Source organism: Pseudopipra pipra, chromosome 3 (assembly GCF_036250125.1).
Source record: "Pseudopipra pipra isolate bDixPip1 chromosome 3, bDixPip1.hap1, whole genome shotgun sequence".
Lineage (NCBI taxonomy): Eukaryota > Metazoa > Chordata > Aves > Passeriformes > Pipridae > Pseudopipra > Pseudopipra pipra.
In genome coordinates, this window is record NC_087551.1 from 62,860,368 (window position 1) to 62,886,987 (window position 26,620).

Genomic DNA, 26,620 nt, shown 5'->3' on the forward strand with positions numbered 1-26,620 from the left:
GCAGTACAAAATACAATGTACAAAATAACAGCATCCATGATAGAAAACTACAAAGAAAACAGTTGTGAGGATACATACATGAACAGAGATTTTTACAGTCCAATAAGTCAATAAGAGAACATCACAGAAATATATTAAAAAGGGTAGCATGGAAGCAGGTAAGATGTACTTTGCTGTTTTAAATTAAATGATCATCAAAATCAATTATATGAAAGAATAAAGTTAAAGAAACATATTTTTTTTCCAAATAGCAAACACGAAAGAAAGGGAGAGTCTCTTCATTCTCCTGGGTACCCACAACTCTGTTTGTTTTAGGAGCAGGGAAGAAATCTTCAGACTGAAAAGACAGCCTTGTTTAACTCTGGACCTCAGTTTAAACTGCAAACCAAGCTAAGAACGAACATATTAAATTTTTCTTCTCTGCTTTTACAAAGGGGTGGAAAGGAGAGTCAGAAAAGAGGAACATTGTGGTGATTGGAGCTGAGCTAGCAGCTGAACCTCCTGTCAGGTAACCCCAGAGCTGCTTATTGTCCAACAGGAAAACCTGTAACCACTGCATATCACCCACTTCAGTCTTGCCTGCTCCAACTGGACATTTTTTTTGTCTCTGGAAAACCTGTGACCAGAGGACAGTGCCAGTGTCACCATCTCTGTGACACCCTTCTCTGGCTGGTGGCCTTGAAGCTGTGGAATTGTCCTGGTGACAGTGGAAATAACCATTAAGAAGAAATCTTAAAAAGCAGTGATAGAAGGAAAGCAAATACTGAGAATTATTAAGGTGTTTTTTCCCTATAACATTTCTACATTCAACCAGTATCAAAACAGCCAGAGAGAAAGCCCGTACTTTATCTTCTAAGCCACATTTTTCAGTAATTTTGGACAGGTGAGCTTGACTGAGAACTCACAAAAATTTGACTGCCTTCTGCCAACTGTGGTGGGCATGGATACCTATGTCCTTCTTTTAAGTCCCAGCTCTGAGCTACAGTGTTACTCTAAGGAAAAAAGAAGAGATACTGAACAGTTAAGCACTTCCACTACAGCCTTCCAGCCCTGTTGAACAGGCAGAGAGAAATAAAGGGTCCACCAAAACCAACCTTCAAGAGTTGCTGTTGAAGAGTCCATATCCAGTGAGGCAACACTGCTTCTCTACTGGAGGAGACCCAGTTAGATGTTATTCCATTAACAGATACCATTTTCTTAGGCTGGTTTACAGGGAGAATTGCACTCTTCTTGAGAAGTTCACCAAGCTGATACATCTACTCCTCTCATTGGTGATAAGGAGAAACTACCGAGTCTGAGTTTCTGAGAGTTTGTCTTGTACCTTGGGTAGAAGTGGAAAGTTCAGCCAAGACCTTTATGTTCCATCTAAAAAAAGCTCTTTGTATGCTTTTACTTGTGTCTCTTTGTTTTAAAGAGAAGACCAAGAAGCAGCAGGGCCAGCACTGGTTGTCACAGCAGGAACAAAAAACATTGGTGAGAGCTTTTGTCTCCAGGCCTTGTTTCCGTGTGGGTTCTCTGATGTTTAATGAGAGCTGAACTGGTATTACAGCCTTTTCCTTGGAAGAGATTAACTAGGTCTTTTTTTTTTTCAACACTTCTGCCTATTTCAACAAAATGTATAGCTTCCTGTTATCTGGTAAGACATCATCAAACCTTGACCTTCTGTTACACTTGGTCATATTGGCTACTAATTAAAGTATCAGAGAAAGAGAGAGCAGGTAGGACACACAACGACTGCAGAGAAAATCTATTCCCACTATTTTTCCAATTCCTCTTCCCGTAGATATGTAGGAGGCTTGCAGCCAGGAACACCAACATCAGGTAAAGGGATACTGTGAAAAGAGGGGGCTCTCTCCCTTTGTTGCCTCAACAAATCGCTCCCTACAGGAAGAGACAGCCTCTGACCATATGACCTCGCAGCTGTTTTCAGCTCCTCCCTCCATCCAATTTGCTGCAGCACAACAAAGCATTCCAAAAATAACATTTATCTTTAAAAACTGGAAAATGGCATAAACCACCCCAAAGAAGAGAATGACAACGGCATGAGTTCAGCGCAGGATTGTGAACTGATGCTCCCCGCCAGGGACAGGAAACTGGAACTACTCAGAAAGAGACTGAATGGAACCAGATTGAACGAAGGTGCCAGAAACCGCGGCCATGGATGGCCAAGTCCTGCTGAAAGGATAACTCACCCGCCTGTCAGTCCTTTGACAGAGCAAGGGCAAGGACTGTGTCACGGCTCTACAGCTATACATGCCTGTGCTTTGCAAGGCTGCACGTACAACAGGCTGGAGCGTGCACATTAAACAAGGAGAAATTTAAACATGAGGAATATTTCCAAATCATAGCTTTAAAGTTGCGGATCAGCAGAGCTTGAACATCTGATTTCAATTCTAAATGATTTTTGATTAGTGGGTGTCGATGCAGTACCCCAAATACACTTGCAGTTTCTGTTCAAAACGGTATTCTTGAGTAATGATAGAGCTGTTATGTATGAACTGCTAAACAGAGGCTACAGCACCACTGCTGAAGGGACTAAAAGTTGGACCAGGCAGAGGAGAAATAAACTCAATCATTTTCATTGAATAGACAGAGCCAGATTTGCCACTACCTTCCCTTTTGTATAACTATGTAGATCATGTCTGTGTAAGGGAACTTTTACGAAAATGAAGTTATAAAGGCATAATAAATCCATTTAGAAAAATTTCTTGCCTATGAAGAATTGAAAGTAATTTTAATTTGTAAAGTAATAAAAGCTGAATGCCAAATTGTAATGTCAAAACGAAGACAGGTTTTCAGAAGCAGTAATTTTTGAAGTAATATTTGAAAGTGATCAATTCAAATTCTACTTTCGAAAACTTTTCTGAGCTTTTGATCTTGCTCCAAGTTTAGCCCAGAACAACTATTATATGGCTGACATAAGAAGTCTCAAAAAAAAGTGATTTATAATGGAAACAGAGAAAATAAATCACTATTTGAGAACTTTTTAACACACAACAAATTAGATCCAGAAGGTCAGACAAAGCTGTCATTGAGTCTGTAAGCTTTCCTGCTGCAGCTGAAGACCACAATACACAGAAGAGCAAATTCAGTTAATGAACTCAATCAGATACACACAATGACTCGTGCCCTCCTTGGAGAGGCACTTAAAAACTATGATCTACAAAGATGCTAACATGACCATAGTCGGCGACCTCCAGCAAGTTGAGAAGCAGGGTTCCTCTGGCTGGAGGAAGTAGATGCATTCATCAATGCCCTGCTGAAGAATATGTGGCCATATTCAACCACCAAAATGAGAAGGACCATTAACATCCTGAATTAATGGGCTTAGTGGTTTTCAAATGAGGTATTTTCATGATGGACATGGTGTGGATTCAGCAAAGTCTGCCCTTTAACAAATACAGCTTCAGTTTCAAAGATTTGATTAGGCTTAATACCATTAGGGAACCATTACTGATTTTATGTTGTTGTTGTTACTGGTTTAACTATCAATTTATGAACCAAAAATTGCAGACAGTTGGCTTGACCAAGAGTCAAGGTTTAGGAATGCAAAAGCAAATCCAAGGTACAGATGAGCTTCAGATGCGGACAGGCTTCACAGGGTTTAACAGGCTCTCCAGAGTTTGTCAGGTCACAGAGGCTTTCCTTTTCTTTTTTGTGGGGTGTGCACGTGCCCAGTTGTTTCTTTGCATTTTTTGTTTGTTTTAAATACTTCTGACCTCAGCCAGAGCAAGTGGAATTCATTCAAGCAATTACTGCATGCAATAATTAAAAAAAACTCACGACAATCTTGTTTTATTGTGTACCATATACAAAAAAACAAAACAAATGAAAATTATCTTCTTAATAAGCAATTCTTGATCACCACCACGTGTTTCTCAAACAGCCAGATGTTCACAGTTTAAGAAGCCAAATAATACTACTACTTTTTTGTAAATGTTAATGGTGAAAGAACAATAATAATGGTTTTAGTCAATCATCATTAGTACTTGAAAGTACAAATATAAATTAAATAAGACTCAAAAAACTTGTACAATAAAATCTGCTGTAAACAAAGCTAATTAAAAAGAACTGCTCTCAACCTGTGTTGTGGGTTTCATCTTGTTTTAAAATTAAAAGCAGTATTTGTTTTTCTGAAACATTCAAATGAATGTTCATATCCAGATGTCCTTACAAAGAAACACGATCTCCATTCTTTTCTCATTTTTTAATCTGTTTATATTATATTTTACTTCTGATTGTCTTTTTCTTCCTTGGCAATCCTCTTTGTCACACCACTGAAATACTTCTCACGGAAAGAATTGTGTCCCCTGTATGGCATATACTGGCCATCCAACAAGTAAGAATTCTCATCTTGATCCTGCACGGTATCAAAATGCAAGCATTAGACTTCAGGACAGTATGTTCAGCAGGTATTGCCACTGGTTTGCTTCCAGACTTTTTCAAACACTTACAAGTAAGGGTAAAGTAGTTAGGGTTTTTTTTACAATTCAACAGCACCCATTTAAGACACTAGACTGATTTAAAGAATTTAAAAAATAGAATGCTAAGGTTTCCACTAGGATTAACAAGAACATATACATTCTACTTCAAAGTCTTAACATTTAACAGAAATGAAATTCCATATGCCATGGATTCTCATTTGACATTAACCAAATACAAGCTGTAAGCAGACAAAGAGATTTTGGTTGTGATGTTAGTTTTTGTTTGTGTTTCTTAATGTACTCATTCAAACTTCCATTATTCTACTCTGTACAGCAAAATTATGCAAGTTGTCAGTTTTAACAGCGCTGCATCACTGAAAATATCTCGTCTGGCATCACGAGAATCCTACCCTTACATGAATGAATGAGCACAGGTACTATGCTACACAGACTTTTATAAAGGAAAACATGTATTTTCCAGAAAAAATGCCATCTGGTGAATTCCATCACTAAGGCAGGTACAAACAGAAGAGGAACACAGTCAGCTAAAATGAGTTCCTACAGTTATTGAAGCACAATCAGAGAAAATTTTTTTGTGCAGCATTCATATACCTCTGAAAGTTGATACAGTAAATCCCTATACATAATACATATTTGACACCAGCCAACAATATAGTTTAGAAAACTGTCCCACTACATATACAAAGGTTTAGTTCATTGTGTATTATGGCTTTACACAATTACTTGTCAACTAACATTAGCAATGCTATAAGCTAAACAATACATCAAACTTTGACCTGAATGCTAAAGAAAACTGACGGGACTTCTAAAAACAGTGTTATGCTTATTGATGTCACTTTATTATGCTCAATAGCATAATCCCCACAACCTCTAAGAGGTCACACATGTGTACACCATTCATCTTGATTCTGTAAGAAACAAAATGCTGATTCAGGGTGAAGAGAAGAAAGAGGAAAGAAACTTCTCCTTCCTCTATCCCCAAGCTGATTAAGGCAAAGAGAGGATATACTGTGTAAGAGAACAAACTTCAAGTAACACACAGGTGTAATTAGGAGCATCTGTATTCAAGCCTGGAAACAGGCTTGGTGCACCACTCCACAGCAGAATCTATCTTGAAAATCCAGGCCTCATCAAAAGCTCTGCAAAACTCTGCTCACTAAATGAGAGATCTGCAGCTACGCATGGGTTTATTGGGAGAGATTACAAAGGAAGCTCTGGGCCCACATCACAATAATTCCAGTTTAAGAGGTTTCATTCTCTACCTCTCTCCTGCACAGGCATGACTGCCTAATAAAGATGGTGATTGCTTAAAAAAAAACTCAAAACCAAACAAAAAACCAACTAACCAAAAACAACAACAAAAAAAAATCAACAGATTGTGAATTGCTCTTTAAAAGAGGGAAAAACAAATTAAAGAAATCCTGAACTACCTGGAGGTAACACTCACTGTTAGCATTTACTAGTCAAAATAGTTTTATGGGCAACATGAGAATTGATCAAAGTAAAATAAATTCTTGGATTTCAGAAACTAATGATTTCCAAACAAATTCTAAATTACGACATTTTGTATCAGGGAGCTGAATGGGTACAACTTGAACACCAGGAATGCTTGTTCAAAAAACTCTTCATTAAAGAATTTATTGTGACAATTTGCACTAGAATTTGCCTGGGTATCAAGCAGCAGCTTGTTTCATTAAGGAAATCAGTCAAACATCCTGAGTTACTCTCTGTCTTGAGTAGCATAAATTGTTAGAATATGCAAACTAAATATATGACAGGAACATTCTGCAGTAAGAGATCTCTCTTAGGGAAGGTGTCAGGGGCAGTGTCAAGTCTCCCTCAAACGCATTAACTGTCCAGTGCAGTTAACATGGATGTTTTTTAACTTTCTTTTCCTTTTTTTTTTTTTCCTAAGAAAAAAAAGTTTAAATTCAGGGAATGGAGTTGAACCATAGGGTTTTAAGGAAGACAGTCTCTTTCGTTCTCTTGACATGCTGGAAGAGAAATAAGCAGTGCTGCTCGTGACACACAGCTGCATCCAGGGATGAGTAACTTTTTTCTCTCATTTCCTTTGAAACAACCATATGTAGTTTTCAAGGCGTAATTGGGTGTTGTCGTGGTTTGGGCCTTGTTTTCCCCAGAGGCTGAAAAGTGGTAGACCCCAAGGGGTGGAAACCTCTGGAAGTTTTGAAGTTCTGCCCAATGGGCGCTCCTGCAGAAATGTAAACATATCACAACCAGACCGGAAGAGAAGAGTTGTAGTTTTGGTTGTTGTAGAAGTGGTGGTCATGTTGTGAGCCACGAGGAAGGGGCTCTGAGCCCCTTGGGGCCTCTGGCCCCCTCCCAGCCCCTGGCTGGGGGCTGCAGGGACCTGGAACAGCATAAGCTGGGCTAGGTGCCTGTAGTTATGCCGGGAGATGTTTGTCTCCATGGGCACAGAGCAGCAGCCGACACTGACCAGAGAAACGGTGGCAGAGAGCCAGAGATAAGGACCTGAACTGAAGAAGCAGCAGAAACAACATGCAGCACCAGAGAGAAGACTCCTGGAAAGGGAGAGAGAGAGAACCAGCAGCTGAGAGACAGAGTTTGGGGTAAGACTGTATCAGACCCCCCAAAACTCCTTTGAGACCTCCTGGAAGGAGGAAGATGATGGACTCTTACTTGAAAGAGCCTTGGAGTGCTACAGCACTTACAGAGAGGAGCTGAGAAGCTCAAAGGCGTCCTGAAGCTGGACCAGGACAGCCAAAGGAATGTGGAGGAGGGCTTCGCCCCCCCGCTGCCTGGAGACAGAGCACGGAGCTCTGCAAACGGGAATTTGAATCCCCTGAGGAAGGGACTTTCACGAAGATGCCCCCGCATTTCGTGATATGCCTGTGGTGATGCGAGTCTTGTCCCTGCTGGCAGTCCACAGGTGAGGCCTTCGCTTGGACCGAAGGAGAGCCGAGGGGCTTGGAGACCCCCTTGTGTATGTTGAACAGAGATCCAGCTACAACAACCCAGTTACTGCTGCATGGAGGACAGAAGAGGAGCTGCTGCTTAAGGACTGGAAGGGATCTGTCCTTCTTTCCCTCCTGGACTTTTATTTGGAGGGGAGAGGAGATCTGATCCATTGTAAATACATATGTCATGGTAGAGATAGTTGTGATCATGTGTATAATGTGATGTTATATTTATTTGTACAGTCATTGTAATATATTACCTTTCCCCCACTTTGAGTCTGGTGTGTGTTTTGTCTGGAAAAGCCCATCTCACACTGGGTTGAGATGTGGGAGGGGGGATGGAACTAGGGAATTGGATTTTGGGGCTATCTCAAACCATGACATAAATGGTAGCAGAGGATGGTTGCGAACCATCAGGGGGAAAGAGATAAGAGCCATGATGCTTGTGGTAACAGAAAGTTTTCCAGACAAAACACAGACTGTACCATTGTAGAGAAAGTGTAAGGCTATAGTAATGTAAGTTAAGTATTAAGAGTAGAGTTAAGTTTGTGATAATACTATATTGATGTGTAGTAGAGAGATTTTGATTATATTTTAGTTTATTGAAGATTGAATGTTGATTAGAGTTTTTTTAAGTTGTTGTGATATGTTGACAATTTCGCAGGAGCGAGGGGTGGAGTGTTGTCATGGTTTGAACCTTGTTTTTCCCCAGAGGCTGAGAAAAAGTGGTAGACCCCAAGGGGTGGAAACCCCTAGAAGTTTTGAGATTCTGTCCAATGGGCGCTCCTGCAGAAATGTCAACATCTCACAACCAGACCGGAAGAGAAGAGTTGTAGTTTTGGTTGTTGTAGGAGAGGTGGCCATGTTGTGAGCCACGAGGTAGAAAAAACTAGCAGAGGATGGTTTCGATCCATCGACCTCTGGGTTATGGGCCCAGCACGCTCCCGCTGCGCCACTCTGCTGGATGCTGGGGATTGAACCCGGGACCTCACACATGCGAAGCGCGCGCTCTACCACTGAACCACCAATGCAAGGTGGCTCTGAGCCCCTACCTCGTGGCTCACAACATGGCCACCTCTCCTACAACAACCAAAACTACAACTCTTCTCTTCCGGTCTGGTTGTGAGATGTTGACATTTCTGCAGGAGCGCCCATTGGACAGAATCTCAAAACTTCTAGGGGTTTCCACCCCTTGGGGTCTACCACTTTTTCTCAGCCTCTGGGGAAAAACAAGGTTCAAACCATGACAGTTATTTAACACAAAACAGTGAGACTTCCCAAGAAATAATTTAGAAGACCGATCAGCAATGATCAGCCTACTTGGCATTAAGTCAGCTCTTTCCCTACTGTGTCAGCACTACCAAGAAGACAAAGACTTATTCTTTTATTCGTAAAATTCAGAACAGGAGATGTTTGTTAATCTCTGGACATTCTTTATCATCACCCTTGGTTCTTATTTTGAATAATATAAGTTCTCAAAACAGCAGACTAATTGCAAGCAGCAGTTACCACATAAATGTTGCTCTGAAATGTTTTATGATGAGTTCTGTGACAACTGCAAACCAACAAAGTTCTTGTCAAAAAGCTACCAAATTGCTTTTAGCTACTTTGAGTTTTCAACTCAACACTTATCTGTTGTAAAGACAACACTTAAATAGGTGTTACAGATCTCCAGTAAATAATGACAGAGGTGGAAGAGAGGAGGATGCTTAATGATAACAAAAAAGTTTTGCTTTCCTTGAAATCTTGGCAAATATTAAGTGATATTCTAAAGATTTTTAGAAATCTAGCATGTCTCAGTTTGGCTCCAGGGTAATTACCCACATTCAGTTTTTGTTTAAAGAAAAAATTCTTCCTAGCCCTATCACCTCTTCCTACCACTCCACATCTGGTACTGGACAGTAGCTACAGAAACCACTTGTACTGATGTTATACAGCTATAAACAAAACGGACCAGTTACCAAAACAGGGACAACAGGGTCATATCCAGGAACAGACACTGCTAAATTCAACAGGAAAAATTCTACACCAGTAACAACTCTGGAGTGACCCTGTGACATGGAAATTTTGGGGTGAGCACTGTGCTGGGAAGAACAATGGCAAAAGTTGCCTGAAACGGTAATTTAAAAAAAAAAAAAAAGCTTTAAATGTTAATAAACGAAAAACTTCTCTGCTCATACTGTGCATATGCTGGAAAAGCCTATTCATATCAACACTGAGTTCAGTAAGAAATCTTTTCCAGTTGGCATGATTTCACTGTAAACTTAAAAAGAACAGACTGGATGCTCACTAGACAGTGAGTTATATACCACCTTTTGTGAGGCTTTTAATTCAACATATATGATCTTCATGTTAATGATTAGTTACGATAGACCAATACTTCACCTAGATATACTCACTTTTTGCATTCATTTTGGTCTCCTTTTTATTACAATTCAAAACAAAATGCACCATCAATTTCAGTAACTGACTGAATTCATCTTCATTTAAGAGTTTAGAGTGTTAACAGTGAAATCAAATTTGCTGTGAAATCTGCAATTCCTTATTGGTGGCAAACCCTGGGGAAACCAAAGAACTGCATAATGACACTACATGATTCGTAGAACTTCTTAGCCACTTGCAAGTGCTGCACTAAGCTGGATTAAAAGGCAGCTGTGAGGGTCTGTTACAGACCAGTTTAGTAAAACAGACAGGAACTGTCTGGAAACATAAATGTTTGCATATTCATAAAAATTCACTCTTTCATTTAAGAAAACAGCCAAAACACTATCTATTGAATTTTATGATCACATCTGGTGAGTCAAAGAAATATTCAATTCAAAGGTTGCTCAGGATATTAAGAAAGGAAAAGCCATGTTCCAAGCAAGGGACACTGAGGTGGGGAAATCTTAGACACCAAACAAGACCCTAAACCAGGCAGGCAATGGCTAAGGACTCAATATGCATTTTGTTCTTTAGATAAGTTTTACATCATCAAAAACCATACATGGGTTCTGGTACCTTCAGATTATCTAACAGACATTTGGAGTCCTGAATATAAGCACTTGCACAGTTTTATCTAAGCAGTAAGCCTGCCAAATATTCTCAGGTGCTCAGAGCTAAGCATTTCCAGATATGAACCTGTCAAATCATGTACTGAAGAACAGGTGATGAACAAAACAAGAATAACAAATGACAAAAGTCTAATCACAGAATGGTGGATATATTTTTTAGATTAGAACATGTTATCCTACAGCACTGGTATTAATAAAACTCCTGCAGAAAACCTCCCTGAAAACCCTGAGACACACATGTCAAAAATTTTCAGCATCTAACCCCCTGGTTCGCTACTGGTGAAGTTGGCAGCTCTGACACTGGACTCCAACTATGGTGCTTTTAAAAATTCAGGTGTTGCTTGAGAACTGCACTTATCATGAGCATTATGAGCACATTACTGAAACCCTGCTGTGTTATTAGTGCAAGCACCATGCAGACACAGCAGTTTGACTGTATCTCCTGTCATCTGAAACAGCTCTTCCAACTGACAAGGATTGTACTAAAAGCACTTGCTCACTGTGTGCATTTTCATTAAGAATTTGCCTCACAGTTGCTTAGCATCTCTTTTAACAGTATTGAGTGAGAGAAGCATCGAAAATGGAAAGACCTGAATGCAATATTCCCTCACCCCAGTGCCTCAGGAGAGCCACTTAGTGTGTCCCAAAACAAAAAAAGAGTCAGTGTGCTCCACTGTACTTTCACAACTTCAATATTATCTCAAAAACTAAGAGCTCTAAAGATGAAGTAACAGAATCGAATATGGTTTACCTGTACAGAAAGACCCACAAAGCCATTTAGTATATACTTGGGCATCAAGTTAAACTTTGAAATCAATGGAAACTTAGGCATCTCTGTGGATGGGATTCACAAGTAACCATAAGTTCAAAGATCTTTTTCACACTATTCAGGGGCTTGCTTGGGATGAAGAGTTTACCAAAAACTGAGAAGAAAAAGGAAAAAAACCAAACCAGAAACCTTATATCACTACCCAATTTTCCAGAAGCTCTAAATCTGATCATAAAAACTCAAGTGTGATAGAAATAAGGATCAACTGGTGAATAGCACAAATGTGTCATGAATAATATAACTACTATTTTACACAATATAATCAAGAATTCAAGCTTACCTTGAATTCTTTCACCTTTTCCATGGTAATCAGGCGCCTTGATGTGTGGCTGGAAAGCATCTGCTCACAGTTGCTAATAAGTTTCAGGCACGGGTGGCGGGGAATGATTTCTTCTGTATATCTGGAAGAAATTAACATTCATAATGCTGTAAGCTCATGAAGTGGAAGACTTGTATCTGAAACAAAATTCTTACAGACTCTTCACAAAAAGGCTTACACTAGAAAGTTGTTATGCACTTTAATCTGATTAAAGAAATTCAGATATCGGTGCTCCAGAGTTTTGACAACATATATTTCAATCATCTTGTGACATATAGTGCATAGAATAAATTAAAAGCTCACACTGAAGAGACATAACCCTCCCCCTTTTTTCATATGTATTTAAATTACATTAATGTATGCACACAGGCCTGCCTGTATAATGTCAAGTAGAAAATATCTCAGCCAACCAGAAATAATAACTTATCCAATGGGAGCTGTGATTTTAAAAACATATTCCAGCCAACGTATATGATGTTGCAGGAATAAGAGACTTAACTCCGGCTCCCTAAAAAGAGACCATTGTGCTTCAATTTCAAATCTTATTAAGCCAGATCTTAATAGACAGTGACATTCCTGGACTTCAACATTTGGTGTGACAAACCTATCTCATCATAATTACTTTTTCTAATGGTGAGAAAAAAAATCCATTATCATTTAACATTAGATAGGATTTAATTGTAAGCCAGTATTGCTGCTATCTATAGAAGCAAGCAGTTAAAGTGTTTTAAATGCCCCATCTCATATGCATACTATTTTCTGTAGAAAGTGCTTTCTCTAGATTGCTTTCAATCTTTCTATTTCTATTGCTGAAAGAGGAATTTAAAGATTTAAGACCTTTTGTAATGGTTTTGAGTTTAGGCCTTCCTTCCTGGTCGCCAGGAAGGAAGGAAGGAAGTATTCCATCCAATTCCTTTACGCAATCCAAACATATAAATAGACAGAGAGAGAAGCCTTTTCCTCTCTTCCCTTCCGGCGAGGTTTGGAGACATCAGATTCCCCACAGCCAGTCTCGTTTCTGTGGGGGAGCTGGGGCCTGGCTGGGCCTACGGGGCCTGTTGTTCCTGCTGATCTGGAGTCCGACAGTGTGGTTGGCGGTGTTTGGGCGATTGTGCTATCCCAAGGAAAGTAGTAAGATATTCTTTTGCTAATTCTTTAGTTTGCTAGATCCTGAGGGGTTTTTTTGATTGTGTATATCTGTCTTGGTTTTTTGTTGGTTTTTTTTTCCCCTTCCCCTTCCTTTCCTTTTTGGGATTGTATATAGTATTTCAACTGTATTTGACTGTAATATACGTAAATACATTTATTTTAATATAGTTCGGCTTGTCTGGATTTTTCATAGTTTTTTTTTCTTTGCTCTTTGCCAGAGGTTTTTGTGCTGGGTCTGCGGACTTGGCAGGGAGCCAAGTAAAACTTAGACACCTTTGCATGGGACTAGAGCAGCAAGAAGTATTGACCTAGCTAATATAATAAACATGAGATCAGACACCCTTCCCATATACTGAAACGTAGATCAGTCATTTAGTCTTAGTTTTTGTAATAAGCTGTCATGTAATAGTTACTTCCACATAACACAGAAAATGGGTTTTGGTATTGTCAGGGACTATGACTTTGTACAAAATGTCTGCTCTCATGATTCTCCAATGCTTGGGAGTCAACAGGAGTCAGACATTAAAAAGCAGAACTAAACAACTGAAACACCTATCACTTCAACTTAAAAGGTATGAAAGAGGAGCTTTGCATTTTTCTTGTGAAGAGGTGGATTTTATGAATGCACTTTACAAAGTAAAGGTATTGTTCTGGGAGAAAGAGAAGACAAATGTAACACAACTCAAAATAGGATCCGTCTAGGTGCTGATGGAAAACTTGGCATTTCTTAAGATAACAGTAAGCTGTTAAACAAGTAACTCAATACCAAACACAGATTTGTAAATAAGAAAAAAGAACCCCAAACAGTACTGCCTCTTTGTTTGCCTCAAAACTTCCAGACTGCAAAACAACCTTTCAGTCACTTCTCATGTGGAATCAACTTGCTACTTCCGCTAGCTGACGTCAGAACATGCTTTTGACAAAGGAGAATAAAATTATTTCTCAACTGCTCTTTCTATTATACAAGACTTTCGATGCATCTAGTAGCACCAAACTCGCTCTTTCTCCTACAAAGGTAGGCACTCCACCACATCATCTTAAATTTTTATATATACAATAATATATATAGAAAATATATGTAATAAAGTTTATACATAAAGTTTATAAGTATATAACATTATAAAAGACTGACTGCAAAGGAATTAAAAGAATTCTGACTCAACAATGACTTCAATGTCAGACTGAAAGAGTAAACTTTGGAGTGAGATGCTATCTTGCAGAAGGAGAGATCACTATCAGTTTGTTAAAAAGCCTTGTCTGTTAGCATTAATGCATGTATTTCTACATTCTTTCAGGTAAAACTCAGAACCTTATCAAGTAAGGAATACAGAAGCAGTGGTTTTAACAGACACCCAATTCAATCCAGTTTTGGCTTTAATTTAAGGTAATACACAAGGATCTCAAGAAATGAAATTGAAGGCAGGTGTTGCCAAGGGATATTTGATAATGCAATATGTTACTAGAAAGTATCTTCCCTTCCCCCTACATACTTGTTTTAATGTCTGTTCCCTTGTTCAGCATTACAACTGAAAATAAACTGACTGTACTAATATTCCGTGCTAATATAGTGACCTCAGTATTTCAATTCACAGTAGGATGTACAAATTCACTTTTTATGAGGCAACTTAACTAGACCTCCCCAAAACAGCAACCAAAGTAGATCCTGAATGTGCAGTTCCCAAGTTATCTGAAGTGAGGAAACATGTTTTTTATCAAAGTTCAATGAGCAGACAGAAAAACTCTAGTATCTTGATGAACAGAATAAATTCAGTAAATCCAAACTGTTTTTATTGACATTGAAATCTCAGAATTCACAATCACACACAGTCTATTGGGGCTAAGCATGTATAGACAGACATTTTGAACAACTAGCTATAATACTGTTAATGGCATTCATTGCTTTGTTTTTTTTAATTGTCTCACAATAAAAAAAAGCCTAAAGATACCAATTCTATCATTTATTAAAAAAATGCAAACTGCTAAGTGCACTCTTCTGTTACAGCAGCATGTAAAAGAAATGGCTCCATTTGATTTCCAAATTTTCTAAGCGTGTGATATATAGGATATATAGGACTGGCACAAGGCATTTCCATGATGAAATCAGGGACAACCACCACTTTATTCATCAGTAATATTTTGACTGTACATAGAAACATCTGACATTGTAAAAACTACCTTCGGAGCACATCTGTATCTGGAAGATACTTTGAAAAACCTACAGAACTCTTCACTTTACAGTGAAACAATTTAAAAAAAAACCAAGTCAAAACAAAAATACCATCAAACCTATCTAAGAGATGCTTAAGTAAGGTATGCAAACAGCTGTCTTTCCTTTTAAACTCAGTTCTGAACTCAGGCTGCACTACTGAGCAGATAGGATCTCGCAGTCTCTGCTGGCCCCTCTCGTCCTTAACAGGGCTGCTCCCTTATGATTCTTGCCTCTCACTACCATCTCTTGGTCATTTGACTTTTATTTCTCAGAAGCAAGCTAAATTAGTAGTGCCAAACTCCAAAGAACCAAGAGTGTTTTTCATAGGACCTTGTCACACATCTTTATCAATTACTCTAGAGAAACACATTCTAATATGTACCTTGAAAGTTTAATTTCCTAAGCTTAAACCTCAACTCACTGGATGTACATTTCCAATGACACACTAAGGCTTTTTCTGTTTGGTAATAGTCAGGAATTATCGCCATTCAAAAACCTTATTTCAAAATCTGGTTTTCCTCACACAAAGTTTTAAAATACGAAGTCTGGGCACTACTCTTGAGTGCTGGTGCTATGGAAGCTCCAGCTGTACTGTGCCCCAAAAGAAACACAGTGAGAGTTCAGCAGCCATTCTGACTTACAACATAACAGAAATCAACAATACATACTCAGGCCTGTATATTGGCAGCCAGTAAACTAATCTTCCTCCCATCACCAGATATTCTGCCGCAAACTTCAACAGGTCAAAAAAGATGTCACTTAGATGATAATTGGATGAAACGAAGATGTGATTTTCTGTGCTAAACAAAAAATGTACAAGTGTAAACAAACATAAAAGCACGGGTAAAACCTACATTTCTTAAAATAATAACTAAAAAAAACCCCAAACCAAAAACAGACCACAAAAGCACTATCTGACACTCGCAAAACTAATTGTGACAATCCAGAAATACAACTTCTAATATGAGGAATATGACTTTGCAAGTTCCCATAACTGGCTCTTCAGACTATCATCTTTAGTATCTGAAGTCAAAGACTCACAGGTATACTGGGAATAGTTGTTTCTTAACAACAGCTTTCTTAACAATTTAGAGCAAAACGCAGAAGAAAATGACGGCCAGGCAGTGGAGAAGCCACGACCTATCTCTGAAAAGAGAGATTTTGCGGCCTGCAGAGACTGAAGAGAACCTTCTGAGAATAGGAAATAAAAGGTAATGATGGCTCACAGAGGTGAGAAATAGGATTCAAAATCTGAACACACACAAATGATAAGCAGGGAGAACAAAACCAAGATGATTTCAGGAAATGACATACTGGTTTTGCAAACAGAGTAAAAAGGGCTTTTCTTCTTTAATTTATATTGCCACCATTTTTTTAACTGTTGACAGCCGACCAAGAAATAGTAAAGATTCTAAAACTATGACTAGATTTCCATTTAGACATTTATATTCTACAACAGATGAGACAGCTCACCTACCTTCTTTCAACTGACTTAACTGTTTCCTTTTGTGAACCTGTTCTGCGAGTAGCTTCTCTGATACCATATGGTGCTAGACAAAGCAAATGCATAATGCAGAGATGAGAACCTCATTCCTTGTCCAAATAACACACAATTATACCATACATACACAACAGTGCATAAACTGTGGCTTATACAAAGTTAAAAAAAGAAAAGCTTTTACAAAGTAAAACTCAGCAAGGGAAATTTCTTCAAGATCTATTAAAAGTTTATTACTCCAAAAGGTTACTTTAGAACTGATTCAAAGAAAGCCCTTCAGCTTTCTAAGAGCTTCTAATAGCCTAGAAGTTTGCTACACTACAAAGAACAATGCTTTTCTGTTTTGTTGATTAAAAGATATTCCTCAGACTTGAAACATGTGACAAATAATACCATCCTCTTTTGTTTGCCAGACATGAACATGTCCCCTATAGCACTTAGTTAACCTTTTTCAAAATGAAATTAAATACATTGGAATTTCTTGCCAGTACATTACACAAATGGTAATTCTCTCACATAAGAACCAGAGATGGCTTTTTCTCACACATTTTTGCACATTTCTAATAACATAACATACTTATTTCATGTTCAAAACCCCTGGTTTTGTGAGACTTGTTTCAGCATCATGGAAGCACCAATATAACCACCGCAGAAGTCTTACAAATTGTGTCACACTCAGTTCTGAGTCCATATTGATATTCTACACTGTTTTATTGCCAAATGGACCAAATAAAAACTAGCAAGCAACCTACGAAGAAAAGTCACACTCCCTATTCCTAATTAATATGAATGTCTCATCATAAGAGTCAGCACTAGAGATCAGAAATTGCTGTATCAAGGTCTTTCATTTATTCCCTTAGTTTCTATTCCCTCTCATACATGACAAATGGTGTTTAGTACATAGGTTGCTAAAAGAGCAAAGGATCCTTCCAAAATGCTAATGCTTCTAGTAGTTAAGTGTATTGGAAACACATTAAAACTTCTCTTTGGAAGCATTACAATAAGCATTTAACATAAATCTTTGGAAGTCCATCAAGGCTGCATGGCAGACTCCAATGTCCTGCAGATCAAGTTCTAACAGCAACATGTACCATTCTGATAAGAAGTCTCTGTGCATCAATAAAGTTACGCTTTTACTGAATGAGACTTCTTCAAAGGATGATTTCCAGCCGTATTGATTTCTGCTGGTGAACATAATATTCTTTCCACGGAAGAAAGAGTTACTGCCAGCTTTGTTACACATTTATAACTACCCTTAAAATAAATGCAGAGATGTCAAATGCAGATCCAATTTCCACAGTGCTGCTCTCAATAACCATCTCTGACAAACTGCAGACCTGAGCACTCATCCAGACATTAAATCAACACATATAGGCACAGACACAGGTAATAATCTTTCAGTCACTGCTATCAGGCAACAAAAAGCAGTAACAAACTTACGGTCTGTAATGATTGCATCAAACAGCATCCCTTTTCGCCATATTGGCCTGGAAGAATCAGCAACCAGTGCATCGAGGTAGTATTTCTCTAAACCATACTGTCGGAGATTAGCTCTGATATTTTCATCTGGCCCTCTCCATTTCTGGTTCTTTCTGCTTGCCTTGCCTGGGAAGGGAAAGGGCCCAGAGTGGGGGAAAAAAGCACACTCAACAAGAAACTATTATATAAGAAAAGCTTTTCATATACTCTACCATTTAATTTAAAGGAAAATAATTAAATGTCACTACAAAACCTGTCAAAAGTACTTGCAGTAAACTTCAGAAGTAGTAAGAAATAATGAAAATACACTAGAAAAGTTCTGCTGCACCATCTGCATAGGGTGTCCCAGAACACATTTGTAAAAATCTTGTTTTGTTAGACATTCTCTCTGACCATCAGTCACAATCCTGTCCACTAGGTCAGATACAGTTTGCACTGCAGATTTTCAGAGAAGTAAGAATAAGATTAGACTTCCTGGGTTAGGTTACGAGAAGCTTCCTACATCACAGGTTAAGACAGCACACAGCTGTGGTAATTATTATTTGGAATTTCGTTTGGTTTTTATTATTCCTTTTTTAAAATATTTCCTGCATAAAAATAAGATAATATTTTATCTAGGATACATGTAAATTGGTGAGTAAAAATAAGGATGACCAAATAAATCCTAATAAGATTAATATTGCTTTAAAATCCACTAAGTATCATCCACTACCATCCTAAATTCCAGAGAGCAAGATTTCAGTGGTTTAGAAATATGTAACATACCTAATCCGTGGATTGTGTTGTAATCTATATCAGTACCACACACATATGCTCCAAAGTGTGCTGAGGAGATCAGAAGGCCACCTACACAGGGGAGAAAAGAGGAAAAATATAAACTCCTGTCATAAATGTTACTTGTGTTGGAATTTCTCCCTCAGGAACTTCAGGAGTTTACAGCAGTAGCACACTAGACCCAAAGCTAGACCCAAGCATAAAAAAAAAGAAACTAAAAAAAGAAACAAAACTACCAACCTGTTAGAATCACTACGCAACTATAATCAGAAATAATTACACCAAGTCCCTTGTCTGCTATACCTGATTCTCCTTATCTTACTATGCCTTATGTCACTCCTTATCTTTTGAGACTGCTCTTAGGAGTTTGTTTATGGTTCTCTTTATTTCAAGGCAGTAAGATCCTTTAATCATTACATGAACCAAAACTTTTGATACTACTTTGCAAGGAACAGAATTTCATATTGTTGGCACACAATTTGAAAAGTCATCACCAAACAAATAGCAGTTCTCCTGTGTCTGTTCTCAAAGTATCTCCTTAACTGTGTCTAAAATCAAACTTGTTGTAAAATGTGGCCATTCCCTGCGTAAGAAACAATGGTCAAGAGCCTTGCAAATGTAAATATGTCCAATGTAAACAGGGAACATCAAAACAGTTCCTGTAATTGTTATGCTGTGTGAAAACTATATACGAATGCATTTTTCTGTGAGTATGCTGCCTATTTTGTCAGCAGTTTTACCAGTGTACTTATTCTGCAATAAAATCATTTTTTTAATTAATACTGTTGCAACCTGCTTTACTAATTGTAGTGGTTTGAACCAGGTTTTCCCCCTGAAGCTAAGAAAATGGTAAAACCCCAGGGGGTGGTGACCCCTGGAAGTTTTGAAGTTTTGTCCAATCTGCGCTCCTGCGAAATGTAAACATACCACAAGCAAGCAGAAGAGAAGGTTGTTGTAGTTTGGTTGTAGAGGTGGTAGCCATGTTCTGAGGCCATGAGGAGCAGAGGGCAGAAGCCCCTGGGGGGGTTTGGCCCCCCCCCAGCCCCCAGCAAGGGCTGTGGGGACTTGGAACAGCGTGAGGCTGGACTAAGCAGCAGAGCTACAGAGTTTTGGGGGTAAGAACTGAACCAGACCCTCCAAAACTCCTTTGAGACCTCCGAGAAAGGAGGGAGATGGACCCCTATTAAGGAGAGGAGTCTTGGACATGCAGCACTAGAGAGAGAGAGGAGCTGAGAAGCTCAAAAGCGTCCTGAAGCTGGACCGGGACGGAGAGGAATGCAGAGGGGGGTGACCTTGGCCTTTCCCCCCCCCCCTCGCCACTGCTGCCAAGGTGGCAGCCTGAGACAGAGCACAGGAGCTCTGGTAGAACTCTTGAGGCAAAGGCTTGCAACTGAACGCTGCCCAAGATGTTCTGACTCAGGGGTGAACTCCCCTGAGGAAGGGACTTTCAGGAAGATGCCCCTGCACTTTGTGATATGCCTGTGGTGAAGCGAGTTTAGTCCCTGCTGGCAGTCCACAGGTGAGGCCTTCGCTTGGAGTCGAAGGAGAGCCAAGAGGAGTGAAAGGAGAGCCCCTTGTGTCTTGAAAGACCCTTGTTTGGAGACGACGGGCCAAGGGGCTTGGAGATCCCCTTGTGTGTATTGAAAAGAAATCCAGCTATCAGCTGCTGCATGTGAAGAGGACAGATGACTGCTGCCGTAGAGAAACTGCTCAGAGACTAGAAGGGATCTGTCCTTCTTCCCTCCTGGACTTTTATTTGGAGGGGAGAAGAGATCTGATCCATTGTAAATACTTATGTCATGGTAGAGATAGTTGTGATCATGTGTTTAATGTATTATAATAATATTTGTACAGTCATTGTAATATATTCCCTTTCCCCCATTCTGAGTCTCGTGTTTTGTCTGGAAAAAAAACACATCTTATACTAGGTTGAGATGAGGGAGGGGGCTTAGACTAGGGAATTAGATTTTGGGGATCTCAAACCATGACACTAATTTACAAAAAAAACCCACACAAACTAACAGAAAAGCATGTGTGATTTCCCCTTTAAAATTGATAGCAGTTGAACAGACCACAAAAATGAACAAATGACATTACCTCTTTAACAGCTTCCAAATGAAACAATGGACAGACTGTAGAAGATTACCAAATACCTGTGTGGTCAAGTTATTATGTAGCTAGCAAAATGGTTTAAAACAGAACAGTGACTGAGAACAAGGCTGTGAACCCCACATTACTGGTGTCAACAGTCCTGCTAAAATAAAGGGGAAGATTGCTGCAGGATGAAGAGTTGACAAGCACAGGGAACAATGTGCAAGCTGGCTGTGCTGATGACACCAGTTTTCCCATTCACAGGGAGCATGGAGAGAAGCACTTCAGGTGGCTGAACTACCCTGAGCCATCCACTCAGCACAAACACCTCCCTAACATGCCCTGTGTGCATGGGCGAAAGGATCCCATCTCAGAGCACTCCTACACCATATGGTAACCAACTCCACAAAAACCAAATGTGAGGGAGAAAGAAAAGTTTTCAGATTCCTCTGATTTTTCCTGGATCAAGGAAGTGGATCAGAGAAAAGCAAGGCTACTCACCCCAGAGGAGTCACCCATTTCCCTTCTTGGCTGCAATCCCTCAGAAGAGATGGGCAGTACCTCCAGAGGGTCACAACAAATTTAGCTAGCCCTGACCCCAAGTAAGGCATACCACCCAGTCCTATAAAAAAAGTAAGAAGAAAGTACTTTGCCCATCTAAGAATGGTTTTAATCATAAGCAAAAAAAAGTTAGGAAAACATGAACTTAAGGCTTTCAATAAATCTCAGCTGGTACCAGTTCAATTGTGTTCACACAGAAGGTGCATGAATACTTAAATACAGTAATAGGGCCAGCTCTTTGATCTACTATATGAAACATGCTAAGAGGGTTAATCAGGGAATCACTGTGTCCCCTGATGACTGTTAGCAGAATGCCAGTGGCACAGAACTTCATGTCTTTCTATCGTACGCTATTCCCCCATCTCTTCAGCACACACGAGGACTGGTCATAGCACTGTCCCCCAGAATGTCAAAGAAAAAAATTCTTGTCATTTGCGACTACACAGTATCACAAATTGGCAAAGAGAAAGTAAGGACAAATAACTTCAAATGGTATAATCAACAAGATTACTGAGATAACCTGAACAGACTGTCTAGAAGGAAGCACAAAATATTAAGGTAGAAGACTTGATTTATTCTTCCAGAAAGCTCCAAGATTCTTTCTGCCCAACACTGAGAACAGAATACCTAAACATTTATGGAATTTAAAAACAACCCCGGATGTTCCAATTCTGCTCTACAATAAGAAGGAGAATCAAGTCTCCTAAAAGCCAGCCTGGTCAAAGAGCACTTCATATTCCAATGACAAATGCCAATTTGCCACTGTTACACTAACGTGGAAGACTTGTGATTTGGCTTATGCAAAAACCAGTTTCTTTCCAACAAGCAAGCACCATTTTGCAAGGCCATTCTGATTTAGCACTATTTACATTTTCAGTGTAAAAAAAACAGGAAGAAACCAAGCCAGGTAATAAAGCTGCATCAATAAAGAAATCTGAACCACAGTTTGAAAATGCTCATCAAATCCTGTATGTATGTTCTTTCTAAACAGATCAGCAGAGTCACGCAGCTTTAATCTCTAGCCTTTATATTACAGATATCCAGGGCAAAAAGTACCCAAAAATGTAATTCAAACCACTAGGTAATTTGTTGAGAATTTGATATACTTGTATTGTATTTGTTACCTTTCAAACTGAAAAATGATTTAACATTTATATAGAATTTCTATAGCTTTGCCATTTCCATGTGATATTTCTTCCTCTGTCTTTACCTTCCTTTTCACTCCCTTGAGAATGAATGCTCTCAGAGATTTTCTTTTTGTTTAGCAGATTTTTGTAAGAAGATGCAAAGCCATAGATACCAAAATCAAACAAACTGCTCACAGATAAGTAGAGGAATTTCCTGAACCTTTCAAAGAAGGACAAGCACAAGGATGAGGAGAAAATTTCATAAGACATTATTATGCATGAAAAAAACCCAGATCATATATGAACAAAAATTTAAGACAAAAACATAAGAGTTCACTGAAGCCTTGTGTTTCTGTAAATATTATATCCCTGGTTTGTTTTCCATGGTACAGAGAAGATACATGCTATTAAGAATTTATCCTACTGGTGACCCTGTAGTGTTGTCTTCTCTCTCCCTAACTTCTCTGCAGTCATTTCTGCAGAAAACTATCCTCATCCTTCCATTAATGTAAGCATTTTTAATTGTACGCATTTCACACGTGGTCATCTTGATCAAAGTCTAGCAAGTTGGCCAGGAGGGCCAACGGTATCCCGGGAGGGGCATCAGGCAAAGCATCACCAGCTGGTTGAGGGAGGGGATCGTCCCGCTCTGCTCTGCACTGGTGCGGCCTCACCTTGAATATTGTGTGCAGTTTTGGATGTCACAATATAAGAAAGATATTAAGCTGTTAGAGAGCACTCAAAGGAGAGCAACGAAGATGTTGAAGGGCCTTGAGAGGAAGCTGTATGAGGAGCGGCTGAGGGAATTTGGTCTGTTCAGCCTGGAGAAGAGGAGACTGACGGGAGGCCTCATTGCAGTCTGAAACTGCTGTGGATGTGGAGGGGCAGACACCGATCCCTTCTCTCTGGTGACCAGTGACAGCACTGGAGGAAATGGCTTGAAGCTGAGTCAGAGGAGGTTTAAGTTAGATATCAGGAAAAGGCTCTTCACCGAGGGGGTGGCTGAGCACTGGAACAGGCTCCCCAGGGAAGTGGTCACAGCACCAAGCCTGACAGAGTTCAAGTGTTTGGACAGTGCTCTCAGGCACATGGTGTGACTCTTGTGTTGTCCTGTGCAGGTTCAGGAGTCGGACTTTGATGATCCTTGTGGGTCCCTTCCAACCCAGGATGTTCTATGATTCTACTCTATGATTCCAAAATCCAGGTCAAAAACACAGCCTTCGTTACGTTTTTGAAGAAACTACTATAGGTAGCTTAATACAATATACTCTGCTATGATTATATGGCACAACCTGACACAACAGATCAGCTATTTCACCTACACAGCAGTTCAGTTTCCCTGAGTCAAAATGTACTTTTATGCCATATGTGGAATAAAAGCTCCCCCTCCTGGACAAACTAGGAAAAGTTCAGCTGGGGGCGGATATGTGGTGTGAGCAGTATTATCCTGAAGACAGGATGTGAAGGCACAACAAACTGATCTCTACTGAATGCTATGACCTAACTATTGTTACGCTGTGTTAAAAGCCTGGACGTGCCCTCAGCACTCTAAATAGCCAGCTCTAAAATGCTACTCCTTGAAATCCCCTGAAAGTGACTGCGAGAAGTGCATTAGCCAAATTTCACTTCTTGGTCACTTTGGATCTTAGGCAGTCCGTAACACATATGAAGTAGCGTTTAACCCATGGTGCATAAAGTAAAACCATGAAGACAGATTTTTTAGAAGCGTGAAATAAACTGTTTATAGCTTTGGAAGTTGGTCTCCTTCCCCCAAAATCCCTTTCAAGTTAAGAGACCACTCATTTTACAATCACCATTTTGCCTTTGGTATCCTCTCAAATATCAGCTAAGCACCAGAAGCCACTGCACCAGGTAAAACCTGGTGCAAACAGTAAGACAATCTTCCAGTTTTTCCCACCAGTGGAAAAAAATATATATACCTGTTCCAACAAATGGATCATATACAATATCATTGGGTTTTACTCTCCCATGGTTGGCCATAATGAAAGACAGGCAGGCATCCATGCTTGTATTTCCAATGAAGTGTCTCTTCTTTACACTGTAGGATTCAATGAGTTCTCTTTGGCCATCTGCAATCTGTTGAAACATTTAAAATCCCTGTCAGGTCTTAAATACAAGATATAGGCAGGCAGGCTAACATGTGCTTAAGTGACACCATCCAAAACCAGGTAACTTCATTTCATAACACATCACCTTGCTTTCTGACGTCTGAAAATATGACAGACTTCTTTCCAAGCAACAGATATCTTGGTTCAACACCTAGATAAATTCTTCAAGACAGAGGTTAAAAATATACAAACATTTTAGACAGAAAATTCTTCTGAAGAAATAACTATTATAGCAACTTTGCTATTATTCTATCAGAAAAACAATTCCTGGTAATTCAGAGTTAAAAGAATTTCAAAATTAAGAAGAGAAGAGATGCATGTTAACACATGCATTGCACATACACACACGTATGCTTAAGGTCATACAGAACTTCCTTCCTCACTGGCACTTCTGCCATGCTCAAAATCTAAATTTAGGATAGCACTGACAGATCAGAATTTAATGGAAAAGCAAACAAAGACCAAATGCTAGTATTTTTACATCAGACTTCTAAAATATGTTGAAGAAGACCAACACAATCTGCAAGAAGACATGGTCAAAAGCTCTTCCAACACTATCCCCCCATCTCTGCTCAACATCAGTCTTACTGGGTAAACAAAATACATTTGCCTATTTTTTCAGGTTAGTTTACTCAATACTTCAGAAATCCAGCACAGATGGGCCAACAGTTGCAATGTTTTACAGTATTGTCACAACCCAGAGTGCTTACACATTAATCACATGCAGAGAGAACACTCACAGGTCCTAACAGATCACTTGGATGTCTGACTTCCCTGTACACAATCCACTGACTATAGCTGTACAGCCTCTGCAGTGGTTCCCCCTCCTTCCAGCTGCCCTTTACCCAGGACACTGCTAGCACATATTCCCATCAGTGGCTAGTGTCATTCTGGAAGATGCCCTTTGGGGAGCCACATTTTCCTCACAAAAATATAGAAGACCAGATCAAATTTCCTCAGGATATCCTAATAATGCGGTGGCTTTAGAGTGCATACGGCCAACAGGCAAGAAGGTTTGTAGTGAAGACCTCAGCTGACAGGCTCCAGACAGTTTTTATAACTGGTTCCTGCTGTAGGCCCTGCACTGCCAGTGTCTCCTCGGGCCTGTGCACTGAACCTGCTGATGTCCAAAGCCTCAGGGATCAGTCTGCACCTTTCTGTGGAGGTTCCTGTCAGGACCTCTTGAAGCACTTACAGAATGCTCTAGTGGGCCTGACGCAACTCAGCAGGGCCACAAGCCACCTATAGTTCTGTATATCTTTCTACATGTCTGAAACACACTGCTGGTGCTTTCAGCTGCAGCTGGTCCCACAATAACATAATACACCACCACAGCTGTGCAGTCTCACAGCTGTGCTGAGTTCTCTCAGTGGAGGGCAAGAAGGTGTGTTTCCAGATACAACCTCATTTTTTCCACCTCCAAATTGCTCAATAAACCCACTTCTTCCTAGTCACAGTAAAGTTTCCCAGACTTGCAGTGACAGACTCAGACATAATTATATTCTCTGCTTCCATTGAAAGTCAATACAATTTTTTACATTTCAATTGAAGAACACTTTCCTGAAAATACAAGCTTATAAGAACTGAAGCAAGCATATTCACGCACCCATCTACCAAAATACAGATGAAAGGGCTCTTCTGGAACATTATTTGGGTTCATTCCATAATCTTCCAAAATCCAGAAGATGTGTTCTGGATTCTTTAAATTTACTTTTCCTTTGAATGGCAGAAACTCAAGGGCCTATACAATAAAGAAAAAATAGAGTAAAAAAAATGTCAAACCAGGGTCAATTTTTTAAATAGAAAAAAAACCAAAACAAACTCTTGCCCCCAAAAAAACCCACCACAATTTTACTAGGAGAAATGATAGATAAGTATTAAAATTCTCAATTTTACCTAGATTTTTGAAATACCTTTCTTGTAAATAAAAATACCTCAAATGATTAAGAATTAGAAATCAGGAACCATAACACTTTTTATTAACTGAAGAGAACCCAACTTTAGAGGAAATAAATGGT

General features: G+C 39.4%; 1 protein-coding gene, 1 long non-coding RNA gene and 1 other non-coding gene across 15 annotated transcripts in view; 1 reads left to right on the plus strand and 2 right to left on the minus strand.

Moving 5' to 3' along the window:
• TRMT11 (tRNA methyltransferase 11 homolog) overlaps nucleotides 1-26,620 on the minus strand; it is a 137,825-nt gene that overhangs the window by 104,342 nt on the left and 6,863 nt on the right. For 9 of the 13 annotated variants that reach the window (XR_010429253.1, XR_010429252.1, XR_010429251.1 and 6 more), the window contains exons 6-12: nucleotides 26,209-26,343; nucleotides 24,414-24,570; nucleotides 18,686-18,766; nucleotides 17,882-18,046; nucleotides 16,421-16,493; nucleotides 15,612-15,743; nucleotides 11,547-11,667 (exon numbers count right to left, since the gene is read on the minus strand). Coding sequence is in view for 10 of the 13 variants with exons in the window: in XM_064649591.1 (XP_064505661.1) it covers nucleotides 11,547-11,667; nucleotides 15,612-15,743; nucleotides 16,421-16,493; nucleotides 17,882-18,046; nucleotides 18,686-18,766; nucleotides 24,414-24,570; nucleotides 26,209-26,343 (864 nt within the window). In the remaining 3 variants the exon portion in view is untranslated. Of the gene's footprint in view, nucleotides 1-3,768; nucleotides 4,361-11,261; nucleotides 11,361-11,546; nucleotides 11,668-15,611; nucleotides 15,744-16,420; nucleotides 16,494-17,881; nucleotides 18,047-18,685; nucleotides 18,767-24,413; nucleotides 24,571-26,208; nucleotides 26,344-26,620 lie in introns of those variants that run through there. The other 4 variants (XM_064649589.1, XM_064649599.1, XM_064649595.1 and 1 more) reach the window with 3 other exon arrangements.
• On the plus strand, nucleotides 6,364-19,500 carry LOC135411679 (uncharacterized). Its single transcript, XR_010429255.1, has 2 exons — nucleotides 6,364-6,553; nucleotides 8,635-19,500. It is a non-coding gene; the product is annotated as an uncharacterized LOC135411679 (long non-coding RNA).
• TRNAM-CAU (transfer RNA methionine (anticodon CAU)) lies at nucleotides 8,275-8,346 on the minus strand. The gene has a single exon. It is a non-coding gene; the product is annotated as a tRNA-Met (tRNA).